Raw genomic sequence first — 25,196 nt, forward strand, 5'->3', positions numbered from 1 at the left:
TTTTTATTTTTATTTTTATTTTCTAAAAAATGTATTTGTTAAATAAAAATAAAAATTATTTTTTTAAAATGTAAAAATAAAGAAATAAATAAAATATTCAATGATATTACTATTAATATAATCTAATTATAAATATAATATATATTTATTAATTAATTAATGACATTAAAAGGTGTTTAAATATGATAACTTATAAAATATAAGAAAAAAAATAATATACGTCTATTGTTTTCACAAATAAAAACATTTTTTTTTTGTTTTCATATTTCAACCCATTTTCATTTTTATTTTCTAAAAACTTGTTTTCATTTTCAATTACCAAACACATTTTTACTCATGTTTTTTATTTTTTATAAAAATAAAAACATAAAATTGCTCTATTTTCTGAAACCAAACACTACCTTAATTTCTTAATTAAGGCTTGGTTACAATTTTCATCCAATTATTAGAACTTGAAGCCCATTTTAATATCAAAAAATTTTCAGATAAAATAGGGTGTTTACATAAATTAATTGACTTCCCTCCTTAACATGTAGTTACACCATTGAATTTGATAGAGTAAATTTATATTTAATTTGTTAAATAAATTATGAGAATAAAATATACATTATGCATGAATGAGCTAAAATTCCATAACCTTTACATCAGAAAAAAAATAAAAAAATGAATTAACATAAAAGTATTTCAACTTCATCAAGGATCCAATGAATTTATATATTTAAAAATAATCATTACAATCATATTTTTATATGCTTTAATACATAATTTATAATAATTTTAAAATTAAAATCATATTTTCAAAAATCCAAATCTCAAACGCAATGATTTCAAGTTTGCTAAGGTAATACTAGGTGATTTTTATTTTTCTCAATTATCATTATGTAGTAAAATTCTATGCCCATGGAACACCCTTATTAAAGTTTTTAGAAAATTATGAAAATATTATTAAATGCAAATAAATTGAATACTTTTAAAATAAGGATATTTAATAGTTTTATCAAATTAAATCATGATAAAAATAAAAAATTAATTTTGAAGTTAACTGAAATAATAAAAATGATCTTCTTGAGTCTAGCCTCGTGTAAATTTGAGATTTTAAAATCCCTTATTTACCCGTATATTCTTCGTAAGTTAGATCTTTACTTTCTTTTTATGTTTTTGTTATTTATTGCTATTTCTTTGCTTTCTCTTTTCCCTAGAGAAAGAAATGGAGCAATCCAATACCGCGTTGAATTCCGTATAATTCTTTTTTTTTTTTTTCTCTTTAAAAGTATCGATCTTTCATTTTCTTTTTCTGTTTCTAGATTTGTAGATTTGCGCGTGTAATTTAGACATATTTTAAGAGAGTTTTCAAATAAAAGAAGAAAACAGGAGTTTTTGATAGAGGAAAAAGAAGGAGATGCGTTCAAAGAAGATGGAAGGACCATCGGCACCGACTATGCGTCGTGACCCTTACGAAGTTTTGTGCGTTTCAAGGGATTCAACTGATCAGGAGATCAAAACTGCTTATAGAAAGCTAGCTCTCAAGTAAATATTTTTTTTAAATGCTTTTCTTAATCAATTTTATGTTTTTTTTTTCCAATGTGTTGGTTGCGATTAATATTAGATTAGATTTCGAGCCGATGGGAAGTTGATGATTGCATAACTTTTGCATTTAAGTTTAATTGCTACCTGAATTATAGCTCAATGAGGCCAATGGCTTAATGGGGGAAATTTTGTTGGTGAAAAATAATCAACATTTTTATTGGAAACTCCTATGTGAAGAGTTCCTATACTTGTAGGGAGTGTCTTTCCTAGTTGATTCTGTGGTAGAATCGCTGACAGAGGTGAGTCAGATTGTTTACAGAACAATTTGTGTTGCTATGCTTGCAGCAAGTCTTTCTTCGACTGTGCCAATTCCTCTTGTAAATAACTTCAGTGGGCATTTTTGTTTTGTTGTTCTTCACAAGTTGAGTGCTTGTTGTGTTTTATTAGTTATTTGTCAAACATTTCATATATGAGCTGGTGACATTATAACAATGGCATCCATCCACCCACCTACGAACTAAAATTAATGAGTGAAATTGAAATGTGAATGGAATCTTATAGATGAGATTTGTACTGTCTCATTCTTCTTGATCCCTGTTCGAATGAAAGATCTATATTGTTGATCCACAAGAGTTAGGATTGAGCTATTGAGTTTAATGTTACAATCAAAGGCTTGTTTGTTTGGTTTGCTTTTAACCTGGATTTCTTCATATTTCCCTTTTTGTTCATTCGACAGGTATCATCCTGACAAGAATGCTAGCAACCCTGAGGCTTCAGAGCTTTTTAAGGAAGTTGCATATTCTTATAGCATTTTATCTGACCCAGAAAAGCGAAGACAATATGACAGTGCAGGGTTTGAGGTGCTTTGCTTTCCTTTCTTTTCACATTGTTTACTATTTGTCATTGTGTTCAATGTGTCTTTCAGATGTCTTTTGTATGTTGTATGCATGCAACATATGTTCCAAGGTTTATTTCCTTTATTCAATTTTCCTGTTCTGCTCAGATTTAAGCATTCTTTCTTATTCAAGTCTCAGTTTCTAGTTGAGAAACTAAGAGTTTCTTGCTCAGGGATTGGTGCAATTGGTGTGGATTTAAGCTTTACGATAAACTTCAATTCAGAAGGAAAAAAGAAAGGAAAAGGTTTATGATGAGGAAAAGTTTTATTGAGAACATTTGTTTTAGTTTAAGGTTGCAAAGCTAGAGTTACAAATTGATGTAGAAAATGAACCAGTGATTCTGATGGACCAATAACTCTTTTATGTCAGGGAAGAAAAATATATTTTTTTTCAGTATAGTATGTTAAGTTGAAATGCTAGAGTCAACCGTAATATTGAAATTGCTTCTATTGATGCTATATTGTTTAAATTTTTCCTGGATTCTTTTTATTATTAGGTTAAAGAAAGGTAGGGATTGCTGAAGCCAGAACCCAGGAAAGCCATATGCAGACGTAAAATAGATAGAGGAAGGTGCTGTCTGACATTATGGTGTGGCCTGGGTACTGATTGAATTTTTTTTTTTTATATCTTTAGGTATGAAATAATTGCCTATTAAAGTGGCAGGAACTTTAGTGAACGTGCAATAAAATGTCACTCAACTTGAAGACCAGGTATATCATAGAGTTTTTTGGTTTTCACTCATGAAGCACGGATACGGACACATAATATAGGTAAGACATGGATACATCAACATGACAATTTTTAAAAAATAAGGACATGGGTACAGCAGGACACAACAATAAAAATATTTTTTATATAAAAATATTCAATGTATATTGATAGTTTTCATTAATATATTAACAAATTCTCCACAAAAATTTAAGATCTAGAAACATAGGAATTGTAAACAGAATAGAACAAAACAGAGGAGAAAGAGAAGATTACTTTTTATTGATTAACATGAGAATTACAAGGATTTAAATAGACTAAAATTTAAACTTCATATCTACCTAACAACCTAATCACCTAAAAATCCAAATCTGTTAACATTTAACAGTTTAGATTTTATAACAAGATCCTGATATTTCTACACTCCCCCTCAAGTTGGTGCATAGATGTTAATCATGCCCAACTTGTTGACTAGTGCTTCAAAACCAGGTCTAGATAAACTCTTGGTTAGAATGTCTGCTGTTTGTTGCTCTGAGGTGACAAATGGCATGCAGTTTACTCCATTTTCTAACTTCTCCTTAATGAAATGCCTATCAATCTCAGCATTTTTTGTATGATCATGCTGAACTGGATTATTAGTTATGCTGATTGCTGCTTTATTATCACAAAACAATTTCATCAGAGGTTTTGATTCTAGCTTTAGTTCTTCAAGAACTCTTTTTAGCCACATCATCTCACATACTCCATTAGCCATAGCTCGAAATTCTGCCTCTGCACTACTTCGTGCAACAACATTCTGCGTCTTACTCCTTCAAGTGACAAGATTACCTCAAAGAAATGCACAATAACTAGAAGTTGATCTTCTATCAGTGATTGAGCCTGCCCAATCTGCATCTGTGAAGGCTTTCACACTTCTCAAATGGTTTTTCTTGAACAATAATCCTTTCCCAAGTGTATTCTTAAGATATCTCAAAATCTTGTATACTGCCTCAAGATGTTCTTCGTATGGTGAGTGCATAAACTGGTTTACAATACTGACTGCAAATACAATGTCCGGCCTTGTGTGGGAAAGATAGATTAGTTTTCCTACAAAGCGTTGGTATCTTCCTTTTTCAATTGGCACTCCTTGGGTCTTTCTTCCAAGCTTTTGGTTTGGGTCCATTGGTGTATCACTTGGCTTGCAACCACTCATTCTAGTCTCTTTTAGCAAGTCCAAGATTTACTTCCTTTGTGATACAACAAATCCCTTTTTTGATCTAGCAACTTCCATTCCTAGAAAATACCGTAGTATTCCCAGAAATTTAATCTCAAATTCTACTGCAAGGCATCTCTTCAATCTAGCCATCTCAGCATCATCACTTCCTGTAAGGATTATGTCATCTACATAGACAATCAAAATTGCAATCTTCCATCCGTTGGTATGCTTCATGAACATAGTATGATCTGTTTGTCCTTAACTATAGCCTTGATTCTTGATTGACCTTGTAAATCGTTGTACCATTCCCTTGGAGATTGCTTTAAACCATATAAGGACTTTTTTAACTTGCGTACTTTAGACACAAAACTATCTTCAAATCCTGGTGGAGCATTCATAAAGACCTCTTCTTCTAAGTTACCTTTAAGAAATGCATTCTTAACATCTAATTGATGTAATGACCATTCCAAGTTTATAGCCACAGACAAAAGCACATGCACTGTATTTAATTTTGCAACTAGAGCAAACATTTCTTGGTAGTCTATCCCATATGTCTGTGTAAAACCTTTAGCTACCAACCTTGCCTTGTAATACTCCAAAGTCCTGTCTGATTTGAATTTTACAGTGAACACCCACTTACATCCCACAGGCATCTTCCCTTTCGGCAATCTACCCTTTTCCCATGTGTCATTCTTCTCTAGAGCCTTCATCTCCACAAAGATAGCCTCCCTCCATTCACGAGCAATTAGAGCCTCCTGTATATTCTTAGGAACATCCACACTAGATAACTGTGAGTAAAAGCATAGGAGGGTGATAGATTTTTATATGACACATACTTGGAAATTGGATGCGTAGTACATGTTCTAACATCTGTCACCTTTCCTAAGAGTAATCGGAATATCGACAAAATTAAGAATGTCAATTTTTGAAGGATTTGATTCATAAGAGGTACTTGGACTTGAAGAAACTATGTTATTTGGATCTGGCCTTGTATCAGATTTTTGGTTTTGTAAGGTTGTGATGTTATCTTTCTTTTGAATCTGTTTTTTCCTTGAGCACACAATAAGCTTAGGACCTTCCTCTTTATTTCTTGAGTTATTCTCTGTTCTAGTTTCTATTTCACTTTTACGCAGTGAAGTAGGTTGCTCCACTTCCAAATTTGAAACTCCAAAATCCCAACTCATTAAAGTATCTGGTTGAAGTACAAAATTTGTGTTTTTTCCTTCAAGTTCAAACAATGAGTCTTCACAACTATGGTTATTCTCCCCCTAAAGAGGAGTGTCAAAAAAAACTTTGAGATTAAAAAAAAGTGACATCCATAGTTATAAATAACTTTTTCGTTTGAGGATGAAAATAGCAATACCCTTTTGTGCTGAAGAGTATCCAAGAAAAACACATTTTATAGCTTGTGGGTCCAATTTGCTGCGGTTATGGTCATGCACATGCACGAAAGTAACACATCCCAACACTTTAAGAGATAAATCAGATATTAAATGTGACATTGGAAAACATTTTTTAAACATATTTAATGGTGTTTGAAAGTTCAATATTCTTGATGGCATTCTGTTAATCAGGTAAGTAGTAGTAAGAATAGCTTCCCCCCATAAGTATTTAGGTACTTTAGTTGTAAACATTAAAGACCTAGCTACTTCCAAGAGATGTTTATTTTTTCTTTCTGCTACTCTATTCTATTGTGGAGTGATAATACAATAGCTTTGATGAATAATCCCTTTTTCTAGAAAAAATGTTCCAAGAATCTGATTAAAGTATTCTTTCCCATTATCACTTCGAAACACTTGAATTTTTTCTTGAAATTGTGTTTCAACCATTTTATAAAAGTTTTTGAAAACATGTTCAACATCTGATTTTTCTTTAGTAGATAAACCCAACAAATCCTAGTATGATCATCAATTAATGTTAGAACCATCTTTTCCCAGAAATTGTTGGTATTCTACAAGGACCCCACACATCACTATGAACAAGAGAAAATGGCTTAGAGGACTTATAAGGCTGAATAGGAAATGATGCACGATAATGCTTAGCAATTTGACAAATATTACATTGAAAAAAATATGAATTTTTATTCTTAAATAAATCTAGAAACAAGGATTTCAGATAGTGAAAGTTAAGATGGCCTAACCTAAGATGCCACAACATTATGTCATTGTTACTAGAGACAGAGATTGGCCCAAGACGAGTCGTTTGAGCTTGTCCACACATGGTACTTCCATCTTCAAAATAATAGAGTCCACCACTTTCCTTAGCATTGCCAATCCTCCTCTGCGAGTCCAATTTCTGAAATTCACTGTGAGTTGAGAAGAATTTAGCACAACATTTTAAATCATGGGTTAATTTGTTGATAGATAGCAAATTACAAGAGAGGTTTGGAACATGGAGGACATTATGAAGAATAAGAGATTTTGAAATGGCTATTGATCCTTTTCCAGCAATTGTTGAAAGGGAACCATCAGCAATTTTAATTTTTTGATTTCCTGCACACGGCCTATAAGAAAAAAATAGTTTAGAACAACCTATCATATGGTCTGTTGCACCAAAATCGATTATCCATGGATAGCTAGTAATGGAGGACACATTAAAAGTAATAGCTTGAAGATGATTACTTTTTTGAGCTAAAGAACAAGAGGAAGAGACATTGTTCGAGAATTGTGTGGATTGAAATAGTTTATACAATTGGTCTAACTGTTCCTTACTGAAAAGAGATGTCTCTGAGGCTCCTACTTGCTCCTCGACACCTATTTGAAATGCTCTTGATTCACGGTTGGACGATCTTGGCTTCCAATTCTATGGTTTCCCATGTAATTCCCAACATGTATCTCTTGTGTGTCGTGGCTTGTGGCAATGATCACACCACACTTTCTCCCTTTTTTTATTCTGCCTTGTTTGTCTAGATTGATTATAAGATTGAGTCGTAGTGGCGAGAGTAGAAGCTTCAGTAGTAGGTTGGTTATTCTTTCCCAACATCACTTTTTGTCGGCCTTCTTCTCTTTTTCAGCAAACACTTCACGAAGAGTTGGTAGTGGTTTCCTGCCAAGAATTCGGCCTCTGACCTCATCTAGGTTCTTTTTTAGCCTTGCCAAAAAAATGTATACTCTATCATTTTCCATCCTCTTCATGTATTTTACACTATCATTTGCACACTCCCAATCTTTTTCATAACACAAGTCCTGCTCTTGCCACAATTCTCTCATCTCATTGTAATATTCTATCACCTCTCGATCATTTTGTTTAGAATGCCACAGTTTAGTCTTCAACTCAAATATTTGAGATGAGTTTTCCAAATCTGAGTATGTTTCTCGAACTACTTCCCATACTTCTCTCGCAGTTGGCAAAAACAAATAGGCTTTTCCGATTATTGGCTCCATGGAATTTACAAGCCATGCAATCACTAAAGAATTCTCAGATCTCCATGTCTTCAATGTTGGGTCATTACTAACTGGTTTCTTCACCTCACTTGTCAAGTGGCTGAGCTTTCCCTTGCCAACAATCATGAGCTTCATTGATTGCGCCCATTCTAGATAATTTTTGCCGTTTAGTTTGTGAACGGTCAATTGGACAGATGGATTTTCAAATCCATTAATTTTTACGGCAAAAACACCTCCACTAACAACACTTGCGGATGGGGTGCCCTTTTCTCCGATCATGGCTGTTTTGACCATCATGGTTTTCAAGTGAAATGCCTATGCTCTGATACCATATAAACAAAATAGAACAAAATAGAGGAGAAAGAGAAGATTACTTCTTATTGATTAACATGAGAATTACAAGGATTTAAATAGACTAAAATTTAAATTTTAAAATTTAAACTTCATATCTACCAAACAACCTAATCACCTAAAAGTCCAAATATGTTAATACTTAACAGTTAAGATTTTATAACAAGATCCTGATATTTCTACGAGAATTATAATTATATTTATATAAAGAAATTTAAGGGTCCGAATTATTTCAATTCATAAAAGAATTTTTTTTTAAAAAAAAGAGTCCAAATTATTTGTCCATAAAAACTTTTTTTAAGAGCCCAACCTACATCAATCCATGTTCACAAGTTAGCATGTGATTATCACGTGCTGGTTATAGAATTGAATCTTTTGCATATTCGACAATAACTTTAAATTTTAAAAAGTTAAAGAAAGAATAAGTGAGTTTTTAGAGAGAAGCAAGCAGAATTCCTAAGCAATCTGTGACCATTGTCTTTGAAGAAGTCACTGGTAGCTTGGTGTTTCTTTTTATTCTTCTTTATATGTTCTTTCTCTTGATTTAATGTCTTCTTAGGTTCAAAATATTAATTTTAATTTTGGGTTGCCAGGGTTTTTGCTCTAATTCGAGTTTTGTTGATGGGTTGAAGAAGCCTTTTGTTTTTTTTTTCCCCCAAAATTCTGGATTTAAGATTTGAAACAAAACCCATCTATCAGTTTCTGTCCATGTTCAGAGATGTGCTGACCGTGTCTTAATCATGTTATTTATATTTTTATTCTTGTCATATTCTTGCATATCAAATACGTATTTTGCCGTGTCTGAGGAGTGCCTATGTCGGACATGTATTTGACACTAGTACGCGGAGGTAATTGGGGTGTCGGTGCTTCCTAGGTTTTGACCCTTCTTTAGGATGTCTTGGAAGAATACTGATTTGTTAGGTCTGATTGTGAAAATGGAAGTTTCTGCGTTATATGGCAGATAGTTATATTATGGTCGCCATAGCATGTTATGGGATCAAAATGGGCAGTTCAATTATGCCCGGTTTCTTTCTATTTTACGCTTCTTTAGGATGTCTTGGAAGAATTCTGTTTCGTTAGGTCTGATTGTGAAAATGGAAGTTTCTGCGTTATATGGTAGATAGTTATATTATGGTTGCCTGCCATAGCATGTTATGGGATCAAAATGGGCAGTTCAATTATGCCCAGTTTCTTTCTATTTTACCTACCCAAAATGGATAGTATGTGACAAGTGCATGTTTTTTCGAAAGTTTTAATTTTAACAGTGGATAATCTCACACTCTCTCTCTCTTGGAAAGGGGAGGAAGAAGGAAATGAAGGGAAGATAAAAAGAGTAGGGAAGAACAAGAGAAACAATCAAGAGGGAATCTTAACACTTGAATCTCAAATCACTAGTCATAATATTTCATTGAACAAAGCTGCTTTAAACTGAAATAAAAGGTACTTATAGGCTACTCTATGAGTTCTAGCTTTAAGACAAGATACCAAATACAAACCTTAAGGGGCGTTTGGTTCATGAAATCTTAGATTCTGGTAGGGGAAGTGATATTGAAGGGAAATGTGTGGTTCTTGGGTTTTTTTGACCTAGGAATGTAAGATTTTTGTGTTTGGTTTAGAGGAATGTAAGATTACGTAATAAAGTCTTTTACTATATTATCCATGATTATATGTGAATAATATGTGATATTCATAAAACGTCACATGTGAATAACACATGACACGTGAATAACATGTCTTATTTTCAACTACATATTTCCCAAAATATATTAAAGAATTTTGAAAAATAAAATTTTTCATATTTTCAACAAAGATTGTGTTTTTATCTTTAAAACAGTCTGTATTGAATTCTGAAAAATAATTTTTTTTCATATTTTTAACAAAGATTGCGTTTCTTATTTTAGAAATGTCGTCTATGCTGAATTCTAAAAAATAATTTTTTTTATATTTTTTACAAAGATCACTTTTTTTTTTTTTATCTTAGAAACATTGCCTTTTTTGAATTCTTAAAAATAATTTTTTTCATATTTCAACAAAAATCGTTCTTTTAATCATAGCTTTTGTCAGGGATTTTAATAGAACTATATCTTTGTTAAAAATATCAAAAAGATTACATTTTTTACAAAAAAACGTAGTGTTTGTTAACAAAGGCTACGTCTTTTAATCTAAAAGTAGTCTTTGTTAAAACTATGAAAGTTTGACAAATAATTTTTCTCATAATATATCAGCAAGCAAAATATAAAACACAAAATATAATTTTTTTTCATAATATATTTTCAAAAAAGATCGTGTTTTTAATCTTAAAAGAGCGGTCTTTGTTAAAAGTGTAACAAAGACTATTTTTAATCTCAAAAACATGATTTCTATTTAAAATATATTAAGAAAAAATTATTTTCATAATATTTTATAAAAAAAATTACTACGTTTCTAAGGTAAATAACGTTGTCTATATAATGCGAAAATGCTATTGAGGGCAAATAGGAAAAAAATTTTACTTTCCTTCCAGAATAAAAAAAAAACCTCCGGGAAGAGAGCTTTTAGTTCTCCTTACTTTCCCTTTTCTTAACATTGTTGAAAATCTTAGAAAATCTCAGGAATTACATCCCATGAATTAAACTAAAGAATCAAATTACAAAAAGTAAGATTTTGATCAGGAATCTTACCTTTACCCGAATCAAACGTCCCTTAAATGGCCTAATAATTCCTTAAATACTAACAACAATTTACTATCAAACCTATAACATGTATAAAATTATTAAAAAAAATCTTTAAATAATTTAATCCTTTTATAGTCACGATCTTGTCTCACATATGTATAATCTTTAGATCCTACTTGCACAATCTCAACATTTCCAGCTTCTAAATCAACTTGCTGTTTAGACAGATCATATTTGATTGTATTTATTTGTGAGCCTTCACCTCTTGCTTCGACCATTTGATTCATCAGTGCTCAATCATTTTTTTTTGCATTGTTGTTGTCTTTCACCTCAAGAATTACTGACTTGGTTAAAATTTAGACTTCTTCATTATCAGCCTTAAATTATTTAATTCCCACAACTTTTGTAGTTACAACTGAAATGTTTTCTGCAAGCATTTTGGAGGAATAACATTGAGATTGTGAGGTTGAAAAGGAAGCTAAAAACCTCTGCATTTGCCCTAATTGATCTTGACTTTCCATTGTCAAGTGTTTTCTCAGTTTAAAACGAGTAATTTTTAGGATCACTGTATTTATAAAGTACTAAAGGATGCCAATTCTCAAAACTGCATCTATTTCTCAAAGAAATTAGCCCCTTAAGTGCATAGAGGCTTCATCAGTTTTATCTTCCAAATCATGAATTAGTTTTAAAGTAACACATTTTGATATTTCAATACAAATGTAAACTGATTGTATAGAACCTTTAGAGGCTGATTCTTGTAAATTGGATCTCCAAAGGAATTATGACATCAAAATTAGTAGCAAATACCCTTTGCCAAAGCTTTGACATGGCGTTATTGATGCCATTGTAATGTATCATGGACATGTTAGGTAACATGATAGCTTGGCAGCTATTAATGTCAGATTTGATTGGTACAAAGATTTGCAATTAATGAGGCTGTTGGTGATGTTTGTCTTTTGATGAGGCTTAATCAAAAATAGGGATTTGGGTTATGTTATGTATCTGGCCATATTGGTAAAGTATCCTTGTTGAATCTGAATATGACATGGGTATGTAGCGGGTTGTTATGTATACTTGCTTCATTGATTCTCTTAAGTCCCCTTTCCTTATGGAGTACTATGGATCATTAAACCTTAATATCAAAATCATCTAGGAAAACGTCAAATTGGAAACTCTGACTTGATGACACAGGACAAGATTATGCATTTCCTTCTTGTTTCAGAGTAACATACTCTGTAACACTACTCTGCATTAAGTACTAAATCACCTACATTTACTAGCTTGTGGTACATAACATCCTCTATTCCCATGTCGTTTGATTTCCCTAAGTGTCGCCTGCTCCTCCTGCTTTTCCAACAATATTATTGTTGCATCACTGACTAAAATTTAAAGAACTTATCTGTGTTTATCATTGATGGCACTATTTTACTTTGTAAAATTTGCTTGATGATGTCAACTGAAGATTGTACTCGTTTCCTCCTGTTTTGTTTCTTTTCTCTTGTTAATAGTTCCCACCTGCTATCCCGTTTATGATGGCAAGTTGTCAAACCTAATGTTTTTATCTTTTTTCAACAAATGTTACAAGGCTGTTGAAGATTCAATGGATATGGAGATTGATTTGTCCAATCTGGGAACTGTTAATACAATGTTTGCAGCATTATTCAGGTGAGATATCCATTGAAATATTGGAAGTTTAATGCCACATTTAGTTATTTCCAAGTCACTTATTCTAACTTTTACCCTGCTTCTTGAATATTTATCTTTAGCAAGCTTGGTGTCCCCATCAAGACTACAATCTCAGCTAATGTTCTTGAAGAAGCTCTTAATGGAACTGTGACAGTTAGACCCCTTCCTATTGGAACATCAGTTAGTGGAAAGGTGCTTACTTTCCTTTTAGCTGATGCAGCATAATCTTTCAGATCCTTTCCAAAATTCTCATGCATTTTGCTGCAGGTAGACAAGCAATGTGCCCACTTCTTTGGTGTAACAATAAGTGATGAACAAGCTGAGGCTGGAATTGTTGTGAGGGTAACTTCAACAGCACAAAGCAAATTCAAGGTACGTTATCTATGAAATGTTACTTTGAATTATCTTGTATTCTTTTCAGAATGATTATGAACTGTTTGGTTGTGTGCCCCAATTCATCACTTCTCTCTATGTTACTTGTTTGCTGTGTGTTACTGTGTGTGTGCATGGGCATGCATCTCTTCTAAGCGGCACTATGCCAAATAATATAATAGCTCATTGTTTCTTTAATGTAAAATTTTCAGTTACTTTATTTTGAACAAGATGTCAATGGTGGCTATGGCTTGGCCCTACAGGTACTAAGCACTTGTCTTTGAATCTTTTTCTTTCCAATTAGGTTGATTTACCTATAAATGTTTGACTTTAAGTGTGAATTGTCAAGATAACCAATTCAAGCTTTACTTCTCTTATTTGTCATGTGATTGTCTTTGCCATATCTTTCTAGTAATTTGGTGGGAAGTTTAAGTGACAGAAACAAAAACAAAATATATATCGCTACCTTATTACTTTTTTTGTCTTCAGTGAGAAGGATAGTGAAAAGATTGTGAATGATTTTTAAACAAATTACTAGCTGTTGCCCATGCTAGCATTCTGTGCACGATCATGAGTAAGTTAGCTCTGATGGTATATTTTGATCTGAACCTTTGTGACTTTTGGTCAGAGTGGAATTTGGAAAAGCTTAAAATTAGCGAGGCTGGAGTTAACTTATTCCATTCTCTTCCTCTTCCCCACTTACATGGCCTCCTTCTTTTTTCCCCTTCCTATCTGCCCTCAGCTTAACAACCTTCCTGTAAAAATAATAGTTGTTTAATGGTCTGAACAGGTTGGATAGGTTATTGTTTGGTCTGATCTCTTTCTCTATTGACTACCCGATCTTCAGCAAATAAAATTTGTACTCATTGTATAATTCTGAAGTCCTGCTATTTTCAATCAACTTCTTTATCTGTTTCCCTTAGCATGCATCACGCAGAGTAGGATGGTTTTAACTTAGACTGGGTTTACTTTTCTTATATTGGGGGTGAATAGATGAAAATTCTTTTTTTATATTTTGGGGGGGGGGGGGGGGTGGGGGAGTAATTTTTTCTGTACTTTCTCTTCCCCAATTCTTTGGTGGACAAATTATCGTATGGTAGGTTTTGAAAGGAAATGAGGAAACATACAGTTATATTACAAATTATGACAGCAGGATTTGGTGATGCTTTCTTTTTTTTAAAGATGAATATTCTTTTTTTATATTTTGGGGTGGGGGGGGGGAGTAATTTTTTCTGTACTTTCTCTTCCCCAATTCTTTGGTGGACAAATAATCATATGGTAGGTTTTGAAAGGAAATGAGGAAACATACAGTTATATTACAAGTTATGACAGCAGGATTTGGTGATGCTTCTTTTTTTAAAGAACAAAATAAAAAGGTTTACCTTCTAAAAAGCACTTTTCTGATTTTTGGAAAATTTCCATAAAGCATGCTAGAAGCATTTTTGCTGTTTTCTTTCTTAAAAACTGAGAAAATAAATTCTTTTATTGATAAAGATATTAAAAATGAATTAATTTAGAATCTCATAATACTAAGGTTACTAAGGTTTTAATGAAGTTTTATTTTGTGTCTCTAAGCTCTTTACATGTTACAATTTAGTCCTTAAGTAAAGGAAAAAAAAGATGCTAATAATGCTAAACAAAAGTGTCCAAATGTCAAAAAAGATTAGTACCATGAAAGCCTTTTTCGTTAATTTTTCTCAAACTTGTACTAATTTAAAGACATGGGAATTAAATGGAGTGATAGAGGTTAGGAACTCTGTTACATGGACTCAGCATTTTACACCACCATGCATCGGTTACACATGTAGAAATCTAATTCTCCTACATTAGTGCAGATCTGATTCTCCTACATTAGTGCAGTTTGATTTCCTAATTTATTTTGTGAGTATTTTTCATTTACACTTTTGATTTAGTCCACTATTCTGATTGTCAAGTTTTTAGGATTTGTTTCTATTTTAGAATAGAATAATTCTCCTTCCTTTTATTATTTTTTGTTTTCTGTTTCATGTAAGTTGTTTCCTAATAAGGAAATTCCCTATTCCTATTTATTTAGATGTACTCCTTCATTGTAGATAGAATAAGAAGAAATAAGGACAATTGTTCTTTAGGTTTCCTACATGGTATTAGAGCAAGTCGGCCTGACCCATTAGGCTGTAGTCACACGAGTTTCCATTATGGCTAGTAGGAGTAAGAACTCTTCTTCTGCAAAGGTATGGCATAAGAAAAGTCTCAAAGAGGTGATGCTCTAACAAACCCTTCAAAACAAGTCTGCAACCTTTGGAACTAGTTTACTAGCACAAAAAGGTAATTTCCTAAGCTCCTTATGTGTTCAACGGGGAAATGTACAATCTTGAATTGTTGATTCAGGAGCAGCAGATCACATGACTAGAGATGCATCTTTATTCAACATATAGACCTTGCTATGGTAGTTTTGTTGTGAAACTTGCTGATGCATCTCTCTCAAAGGTGGCAGGAACAAGTTCTATTGTAGTTTCAAAGGACATAACACTAAACTCTGTCCTCCTTGTCCCTAATTTAAGCTGTAACCTATTTTTTATCAGTAAGCTTATTAAGGATAGATGTTGTGTCACTAAATTTTTTCCCAACTTGTGTGAATTTCAGGAATTGGGCTCGGAGAGGATTATTGGCAGTACTATGATGTGTGTAGGGCTCTACCTTCTTCAAGATGATGCACTTGAGAGACCATAAAACTTTTGTATAGCCTTAGCCTCCAGTACTAGTAAGGATGACCTTATCATGTTATGGCATATAGATTAGGACATCCAAATATTCCATACCTAAAAAAGCTATTTTCCTCATTATTCAATAACATCTCTAAAGATTTTTAGTGTGAAATTTGTCAACTTTCCATGCACACTCGAAATACTTATCCTAGCCTTTCCTATAAATTATCCCAGTTTTTCTTAATGATTCATAGTGACATTTGGGGACTGTCAAGAGTTAATAATATCACAGGTTCTAGGTGATTTGTTACATTCATCGATGATCATACTCGACTCACTTGGGTGTTCCTTATGAAAGAAAAATCCGAGGTTAGCCAAATCTTTCAAAACTTCAATAGCATGGTACAAACCCAAGTCCAGGCCAAAATCCAAGTCCTAAAAACTGATAGGGAATATTTTAACTCTATTCTCGGCCCATACCCCACCAAGCATGTCATTATTCATCAAAGCTCTTGCGTTGACACTCCACAGCAAAATGGAGTTGCCAAATGCAAAAACAAAAATTTGATAGAAGTGACTAGATCCCTCTTGTTGACTTCCAATGTGCCTAAATATTTTTGGGGAGAAGTTGTTCTCACTACAACTTTTTTGGTTAACCGAATGCCTTCTCGAGTTCTTGGCTTTATAATACCTTGTCAAACTCTCCTTGCTTGCTACCTATAAACTTGATTGATCTCTTCCATTCCCATCAAACTCTTTGGCTGCATTGCCTTTGTTCATATTAGCCAACAAAATCACAGCAAGCTTGATCCCAAAGCCTTAAAATATATCTTGGTTATTCCCCAAACCAAAAGGGCTATAGGTGTTACTCACCTATCACAAAAAAATTCTATAGCTTTATGGATGTCACCTTCTTTGAGAACCTTTCATACTACAGCAAGAATGATAATCAGGGGGAGAATACCACTTAAGAATATCAATTCTTAGCTGTTGATTTGCCAATTTGCCAACCAACCCTTTAAAACTAGATTCCCAACCAGATTCCTAATTAGTCCCTTCAAAATTAGATTTTCAACCTACCCAACCTATTAGCCATGCAGATTCTGAAACCCAACCTGTTCCGACAACTCTCGAGTCTTCAAACCCTAAGGTTATGCAAGAAAAAACAAAAGAATTGATAGTCTACTCAAGGAAGCAAAAACCACAGGAAGAAGTGGACAACTGTACGTAGCCTAGCACTAAAAATCAACCTGATCTGAGTCTCCAAGAATGTGAAACTAACACAAGTAATGTCCTTATTGAATATGAAATTGAAACTTGTGAGCCAGTTGGTGACCTTGACATTCCTATTGCATTAAGAAAAATTGTGAGATCATGCATTCGGTATCCTATCTGCAAGTACATCTCATATGACAGGTTAAATCCAAACTTTCGAGCCTTTACTACTAACCTTGACAATGTGCAAATTCCAAAAAATATTTAGGAAGCCTTCAATGAACCAAATTGGAAGGCAGTAGTTCTTAAAGAAATCAAGGTGCTAGAGAAAAATGGGACATGGAAATTTCACTCAATCCTATGGAAGTATAAATAGGTTCAAAGCTAAACTTGTTGCAAATGGGTTCACTCAATCCTATGGGATAGACTATGAGGAGACATTTGCTCCTGTAGCCAAACTCAATTAAATTAGAGTTTTATTGTCACTAGCAACCAACTTGGATTGGCCTCTCCACCAACTTGATATCAAGAATGCATTCTTAAATGGTGACTTGGAGGATGATGTCTATATGGAAATTCCCCCTAGTTTCAAAAGGCGAGACAACATGGGCAAAGTGTGCAAACTTAGAAAATCTTTGTATGAACTTAAACAATTTCCTCGGGCTTGATTTGAATGGTTGACCAAGGCAATGAAGAGGTATGGATTCCTTCAATGTCAATCTGACCATTGTTTGTTAAGTTCACTAATGAAGGAAAAAGAGTTATTCTTATTGTTTATGTGGATGATATCATAATCATCGGAGACCACAAGGAAGGAATAGATGATTTGAAGAAATTTTTGCAAAGGAGTTTGAAATAAAGGACTTGGGATTTCTAAAATATTTCCTTGGGATGGAAATGGCTTGGTCTAATAATGGAATATCAGTGTCTTAGTGTAAGTATGTACTTGATCTACTCAAAGAAACCGGCATGATTGGATGCAAACCTGTCGATACACCCATGGACTCAACTAATAAAATTGGAAGTGAAAATGGAAGCTCTTTAACGGACAAAGGGTGATACCAAAGACTATTTGGGAAGCTTATTTACCTCTCCTAAAAGCGACCTGATATTGGGTTTGCGGTAGTGATGGTGAGTAGATACATGAATAATCCAACCAAGGAGCATCTTAAAGTTGTTCATTGCATCCTATAGTACTTAAAGAAAAGTCTTGGTGAAGGTTTATATTTTAAAAAGTCAATGGACAGGCAATCGAGGTGTACACAGATGCTCATTGGGCTGGATCAGTAACAGATAGAAGGTCCACTACTGGATATTGCACTTATGTTTGGGGCAATTTGGTCACTTGGAGAAGTTAAAAGCAAGCTGTTGTAGCTAGGAGTAGTGCAGAGGCTGAGTTTAGAGCAATGTCCCATGGCATTTGTGAAGGAATTTGGCTGATGGGGTTACTTGGAGAATTAAAAGTTCAGACTGTGACATCTATGACATTGTTTTGTGACAATAAGGCTATTATAAGTATTGCCAAAAATCCTGTTTATCATGATAGGACCAAGCACATAGAACTGGACCAACATTTCATAAGGAAAAGATAGAAAACGGGTCGGTCAAACTGGCCTATATCCCTACAAGCTCACAAATTGCAGATATCCTGACTAAAGCTTTTCCTATAAGCATTTTTTACGGATTGAAATCCAAGTTGAGTATGATTAACATTCATAACTCAACTTGAGGGGGAGTGTAGAAATTTGATTCTCCTCCATTAGTGCAGCTTGATTTCCTAATTTATTTTGGGAATATTTCTCATTTACTCTTCTGATTTAGTCAACTATTTTGATTGTCAAGTTTTTAGGGATTTGTTTCTATTTTAGAATAGAATAATTCTCTTTCCTTTTATTATTTTTTGTTTACTGTTTCATGTAAGTTGTTACCTAATAAGGAACTTCACTGTTCCTATTTATTTAGATGTACTCCTTCACTGTAGATAGAATAAGAAGAAATAAGGACAATTGTTCTTTAAGTTTCCTACTACACAAATATGGATTCAGGTGCAGAATATGCATCTGATACAGTATTGGTAATTCAGTTTCAGCAATGAAGAAAGTGAGCCAAATCAAACACCTAATGAAGAAAGTAAATACAGACACAACAATGGGTGATTGCTGGGTTATGTGAACACGAAATTGACACAACGCAATCCACAAACTGACTGAAAAAATGAGGTATAATAGTAAAATGAGGAAGTTTTTTGGTTTGGGAAGATATAGAGAAGATCAAGAACAGGAGAAAAATAAAAAGGAAATAAGATTGTTATAGACATCAGAAAGAAGGCAAGGATTTGAAACCAGCTTCAGTGAAACCCTTGAAAATAGTTTAGGGATCAAAATGATTTTTAAAAGGTTAGAGACAAATCATGCATTTTACCATAAGATATTGATAGAGTATCAAGACTATAAATATTTACTTTTCTTCTGGAAACGTAAAAGGCATTTGCCTTTTTTTTTCTGGCTTTTTCTATTAGAAGTAAAAATTACAATAAGCAGGTTAGGCTCCTCTCTATTACTTTTTTGTCCACCACTTTTGATACATCTCATCACCATTCACAGGTGTGGGTTTCACGATAAATGACTTGGTTCTTGACATGCCAAACATGAATGGAGAAAAAAGGAGATCTTAAGCTATAATAATTAAAAGTTGCAGTGAATGCTATATGTTTTTTCTTTTTTTTTTTTCTGTGTTATTCTATGGGAAGGAAGAAAAAAAGGGTGTAACCTTTTCTAATATTATTACCTTTTTTTTATCTTTTGTCTTTGAGTCATGTTTATTGGATTGCTTATTTGTTTCAGTCTCATCTGGCATTAAAAGGTAATGAACTTCTGATTACTATTATCTGTCAAATATTGCTTCCCAACTTATTTTATCTCCTTTTTGTGGAATAAAACTTGGATTTCAATTGTGAAAAATGGCATTTTGGTATGTCTTAAAGCTTTAAGGACGTAGCCCATAAATTCCATCCTCCCCTCCTCAAGGTTCAAACCTGAGACCTCCTGGTTGAAGTGTCATTTTCTTGCCATTAGGGTATCCCTTGATGACAGTCCAAAAACATCATTAAATCTTAGTATAGGGTATTTTGCAGGAAGAATGGCTATTCTTATTAGTCTCTTATATCTATGTTCTAGTTTGTGAAGTAACTGTGGATGCCCAACTGCGCCGCCCCTTGAGAATAAGTACAATTTAAGTAGCAAAATCTAGATTGGAATGTGTGCATTCAGAGTTAATTTTTAGAATTGCTTTCTATTATGTCTCTGAATGTGTTGTTCTATGATTTGTGTATATAATATAAGTACTTGGGTTTCAATTGTCAAAAATGACTTTTTGGTATGTTGAAATCCTGAAGGATGTAGCCCTTTTCCATCCCATAAGCTCCATCCTCCCCTCCTCAAGTTTCAAACCTGAGACCTCCTGGTTGATGTGTCATGTTCTAGCCATTAGGGTATCCCTTGAGGACGGTTAAAAAAACATCATTCATTCTCAGTAGAGGGTATTTTCTAGAAGAATGGTTATTCTTATTATAGTCTCTCATGTCTATGTTCTAGTTCATTAAATAATTGTGGATGCGCAACTGAGCCCTTGAAAATAAAAGTATAATTCAAGTAGCACACTTTAGATTGGAATATGTGCATTTGGAGTAAATTTTTAGAATCACTTTCTATTATGTCTGTGTATGTTTATATTATATTATCTGTGCATATGATATTGGCGAAATCATGTATTTGGTTTTATGCCATTATTGCTCTCTATTCCAATGATTCACATTCTAGATGTAAAAATTTATCTGAACCAGCTGGTATTCTCGGCTGGTATATTATATAAGTCATACACAGCATAAACCATGATGAGTCATGTCATAATATAAGACAAATATCTGCATGCATCTGTTTGGTGTGTGCGCACATTTAATAGTTAAAATGGCAATTCCTCATTTCTGCCACCTCAAATAATAGTTTAATTTTATCCAAGTACGTGAGGCTTTAATTTTCCCTTTGACACTTTCAGTCAGATTGTCTTTTTTTTTGGCATGGTTCATTTAATGTTATACTAGTTCTGTGTTCAGTGAAAGCTGGTATTTGTTTGATGGTATACTAATGGTTCAATGTTTGTGCAACGAAAGCTCTTGTGGTCATCACTATGATGTATTTGTCCCTTTTCTGTCATTATCTTGGAAGTTCAAGGATATGTTGTTACTTGCAGTTGAGTTTCTGAAATAATTAGGCATTTATCCATACGCTTATTACTCTCTATTTATGATTTTGCTGTCCGTACAGGAAGATAGTGAGAAGACAGGCAGGGTGACATCAGCTGGCATGTATTTCTTGCATTTTCAAGTATACAGAATGGATTCCACTGTAAATGCGGTATGGAAGTTGTTATTTCCTACTTTATTTTCCTTGTGTCTACTGGATGTTTGGCTTTTTGTTGTGGTAAGAAATGATGATTTATTCATGTCTTGTGCAGTTAGCAATAGCTAAAGACCCTGAATCTGCTTTCTTTAAAAGGTTGGATGGTCTTCAACCTTGTGAGGCTTCAGAACTAAAAGCTGGCACACATATATTCGCTGTTTATGGTTGGAGCTGTTAGTTTTGTCCGTTAATTTTGTTAAAAGTATGTTTTGAGTATTTGTGTTTTACTGGTTTGGCTGATTTTTCTCAGGGGATAATTTTTTCAAGACTGCTACTTACACAATTGAGGCACTTTGTGCAAAGTCATATGAGGATACCACGGAGAAGCTTAAGGATATCGAAGCTCAGATTTTACTAAAGAGAAATGAGTTGCGCCAATTCGAAACAGAATACAGAAAAGTATTAATCCATCTATGCTCTATTTAATGCTTGTTATAAGTATGAGTTGTACACATTTGATCTTACAATTCTGGTGGGATATTTTGTAGGCATTGGCACGCTTTCAAGAAGTGACCAACCACTACAGCCAAGAAAAGCAGTCTGTATGTTTTGAAACCTTGGTTCTCTGCAATTTTTTTCTTATCTTGCAGTCATACTGTTTTTCCTGCATTTATGCAATCTTTCAATTTGACAAGCAACTGCGTGCATATATAAGGATATGTCAATCTGTATGTATGCACATTTAATGCACCTGCTCATACACAATCACATGAACTTATGCCTTATACTATTTAATAAATGGCTGTAGAAGATATTGCTAAAAGAGTAATTGCTTATTGGGATTCACTTCATTCTTGAAATGTATTATGATCAAAACTGTAACCAGAGCCGTATAAAATGTATTGGTTATTTGAGTCAGATTTTGGCATCTATAACACAGGTAGACGAGCTGCTGAAACAGCGTGACAGTATCCATGCCTCATTCACCGTAACAAAAGCACCCAACAGTATTGGTGTTAATTTAAGTAATGGAAGTACTAGCAAAGTTCCTGGTGAGAACGAGAGTCCATTGGAAGATGGAAACTCGGATGGGAAGGATAAATCAGGGAAAAAGAAATGGTTCAATTTGAATCTGAAGGGATCTGATAAAAAGCTTGGTTGAAAAGGTATTTAGTTAGGTTCTTGTTTTACAAGAAAGGTTGGAAATATTTGCCAGCAATCTGCTGCCTTCTAATACTTGTCCTTGTATTATTTATTCAATCAATTCTTCTCCTGTCTATGGCTCTCCACAAAGGTTGTTCGATATGTCATGTTGCAGTAATGGTCCTGTCAACGTGATGATATGGATGTAAGTTTTTTGTATACTTATCAAGTGATAACTCCCATCTACTGGTCCTTTGGGCAGCCGTTTGTGTCTTAATCTTTTTGAAAATAAATAATTTTGTTTTCCTGCAACTTGGCTCCTTCAAAATCTCTCTCTCTCTGTGGCCTAATTACCTAAAAATAATTTGACAAATAACATAAACGTTTTAACCTTGTAGACACGTACATCTGCCTGGCTTTTTAATTGTAAAAAATGTGTCAAGTCCATATTCACATTGAGTACAAAGCTACTTGTCTTTTTCGCCGGCATAGAAAGTGAAGGATGGGTGATTGGATATTGGAACTTTTACATCGAATATTCGGGTTTGTTTATTTTATATCAAAATATTTAAAATATAAAATTTTTTTATTATAATCTATATTTATATGTTAAATATAAAATATATTTTTTCAATATTTGATACATTTATGTATAATTTCTTTCAAAATTTTAAATTATATTATTTTTATATTTTTAAATTATATGACTATCACGTTTGAAGAAATTCAACCATTTGTTTCATGTCTGAAGCAGGGGCGTTTTAACAATTCATCTACTCTGATTATTATAATTTCCCTAGTTCAATGTGTAGTTTATGATTTTATCACCTGCAATTATTATCATTTCCTTACTACAATATGAGCATTTCATTTTTGTTACTATATCTATGAATGTTTTATGAAGATAAAAGAAATGATTGAATGTATAAAAAAATAGAAATTTCGAAGCATATTGATTTAAACCTTAAACACGGATAGAAATCATAGTAAATAAATAGATTAATTTAACTTTTAAGGATCCGTTTTCAAATAACATCTCAGATTATCTGTTTGAAATAGGATGTAAATGATATATTAGTACTCGTAAATTAATAGGATTCGATTCGAATAAAATTCGAATTCGATTCGATTATTATCGAATCGAGTTCGAGCTCGAGTAGTTCGATTTATCGATTGAGTTGAATTCGAGTATTTTTATACCCGATTCGAGTAGCTCGTGAGCTTAATCAAATTTTTATATTTAAAATTTTTTCTTATTTTAATTAATAAAATATCTCAAATTCGAGCATAAATAATCGCACTCTTATCAAATATAAAAATTAAATTTATTTTAACATATTAATTAAACTTAATCGAACGAGTTCGAGTAGCTCGATTTTGATCACAAATCAAGCTCGAACTAGAAAAATAAATTCGAACCAAGTATCGAACATCGAGTTAGGAGCTGAATTCGAGTTCAAACTTCTCACTGTATTAACTCGACTCGATTCGATTACGTCCTTAATCTGAAAGATCATATCAACACGTAGTTTAAGCTGAAATAGACAAAAAAAAAAAAAGAAACAATAGTTGACAGACTTTAGAAAGTATTAAAATTGAGGGATGACTTGACGCACACTCGCTACTTACTGAACTGTATTTGATAATCAATAACAGTTTGTCCTGACCTTTGTTTGAATCAAAGCCCACTTGTAGTTTATAGCTTAAGACCCTTTGCATCTCCGCTTGGATTTTCCCTGCAGACAAATTCTCCCATGACTCAAAGACTTGTTCTTTGTAATAAGCATCGCCATGTAGATTAGATGAGGGAAATATATGATTGTCTCAGACTAAGTCTCTCACCTTCATAAATAATTAACTACAAATGGGGACTCCACTGTTTAGTCAAAAGTATGTGATGAGTTGCAGTGCTCAATTGCTAGCAGACTTCTTCTCATGTGATGAGTTTTTGTGTACATATTTTACAAATCTGGAATCCAACGAAACGATTTATCATTTTACTGAAAAAGAAATAATTTTTTTTTTGTAGTGGCATGTGCATATGTCCCCTCCCAAAGTCTCAGTGTCTGCAGGTTAGATGTTATGTGGGTTGTGCTTCATCTTCTGTCAGCCGTCTAAGTGTCTCACTTTATTAGCCACCAAAGCATATTTATTTTGTCTCATTGATTGACCTAAAATCCCTTCCCTCTCTCCCAAAGGGAAACTTTTTATCTTGATTAATGCGATTATTTTTAAAAAGTGAAATTAATTAATTTTAGATTTTTTATTTTTAAAATTTGATTTTGTATGTAAAAAAAATTATTTATATATATGCAGAGACGTTTTAGACTTGTAATAATCTAAGTTTAGCTCCATGTCAAATTTGTATTAGTATTTACTAACTTAACACATGATAAGGTGATTAATTAATTCAATTATATAGAGAGGGAGGGAAGGAGAGAGAAAGGGGTCACTTCATCACATGACTTAAAGCTAACTCCACCCAACCTCTCACCTTTTTATATTTTAAAAGAGAAGTAGGTAGTGACACTTGGAATACATGGAGGGGTTTTATTTTTGAGTCGCACCCACATTGCTTGGGATTTTGCTTAAAAGTGCATTGAACATATCCATATAAGGGGATCCAACTTGAAAACCAAGTCACATTTTGGGGATATCTTTCTATAACATCCTTTTTGGATCCTTCCAAAAGCAATGGTTGCAAAAAGAAACAAAAGATGATTAGAAAGTTAATGGGGTTTGTAATATGATAGAGGATCATGTCTCAAATAATGTTTTGTCTTTTAATACTAGTTTTTTGGTATATTTCGAAACCATTGGTTAATTTTCCTTGATGAGCATAAATTAAGTGGGCCACACCTGTTGATTCGGGTGATCTTAGAATGATAATATCAGCATCCCTTCAATCAACAACAAAGAAAATAAAGCATGATTAAGCCTTCTTAAAATGTGTATTTTATAGGAAGATGGTGGAAGCCACTGCAA

General features: G+C 33.2%; 1 protein-coding gene and 1 pseudogene across 4 annotated transcripts; one reads left to right on the forward strand and one right to left on the reverse strand.

Annotated features, from left to right (window-relative positions):
* Nucleotides 1-1,013: 1,013 nt before the first annotated feature.
* On the forward strand, nucleotides 1,014-22,523 carry LOC111317795 (chaperone protein dnaJ 15-like). 4 transcript variants are annotated; one of them, XM_089750964.1, is made up of 12 exons: nucleotides 1,014-1,126; nucleotides 1,305-1,527; nucleotides 2,264-2,387; nucleotides 12,300-12,379; nucleotides 12,481-12,592; nucleotides 12,668-12,772; nucleotides 12,985-13,035; nucleotides 20,994-21,083; nucleotides 21,184-21,292; nucleotides 21,379-21,527; nucleotides 21,617-21,670; nucleotides 22,009-22,523. In XM_089750964.1, exons 2-12 carry the CDS (start codon nucleotides 1,400-1,402, stop codon nucleotides 22,228-22,230), a joined length of 1,224 nt encoding a protein of 407 aa, XP_089607090.1. In that variant the 5' UTR covers nucleotides 1,014-1,126; nucleotides 1,305-1,399; the 3' UTR covers nucleotides 22,231-22,523. The 4 variants fall into 4 exon arrangements, with proteins under 4 accessions (XP_089607090.1, XP_022775962.1, XP_022775961.1 ...); XM_022920227.2 differs by lacking the exon at nucleotides 1,014-1,126 and having other exon boundaries at nucleotides 1,127-1,527; XM_022920226.2 differs by lacking the exon at nucleotides 1,014-1,126 and having other exon boundaries at nucleotides 1,129-1,527; nucleotides 21,184-21,301; nucleotides 22,009-22,472.
* LOC149520108 (uncharacterized) lies at nucleotides 3,562-8,003 on the reverse strand (annotated as a pseudogene).
* Nucleotides 22,524-25,196: the final 2,673 nt, after the last annotated feature.

The sequence above is a fragment of the Durio zibethinus genome, chromosome 2 (genome assembly GCF_047325235.1).
Source record: "Durio zibethinus cultivar Kanyao isolate XHJ-2024 chromosome 2, ASM4732523v1, whole genome shotgun sequence".
NCBI lineage: Eukaryota > Viridiplantae > Streptophyta > Magnoliopsida > Malvales > Malvaceae > Durio > Durio zibethinus.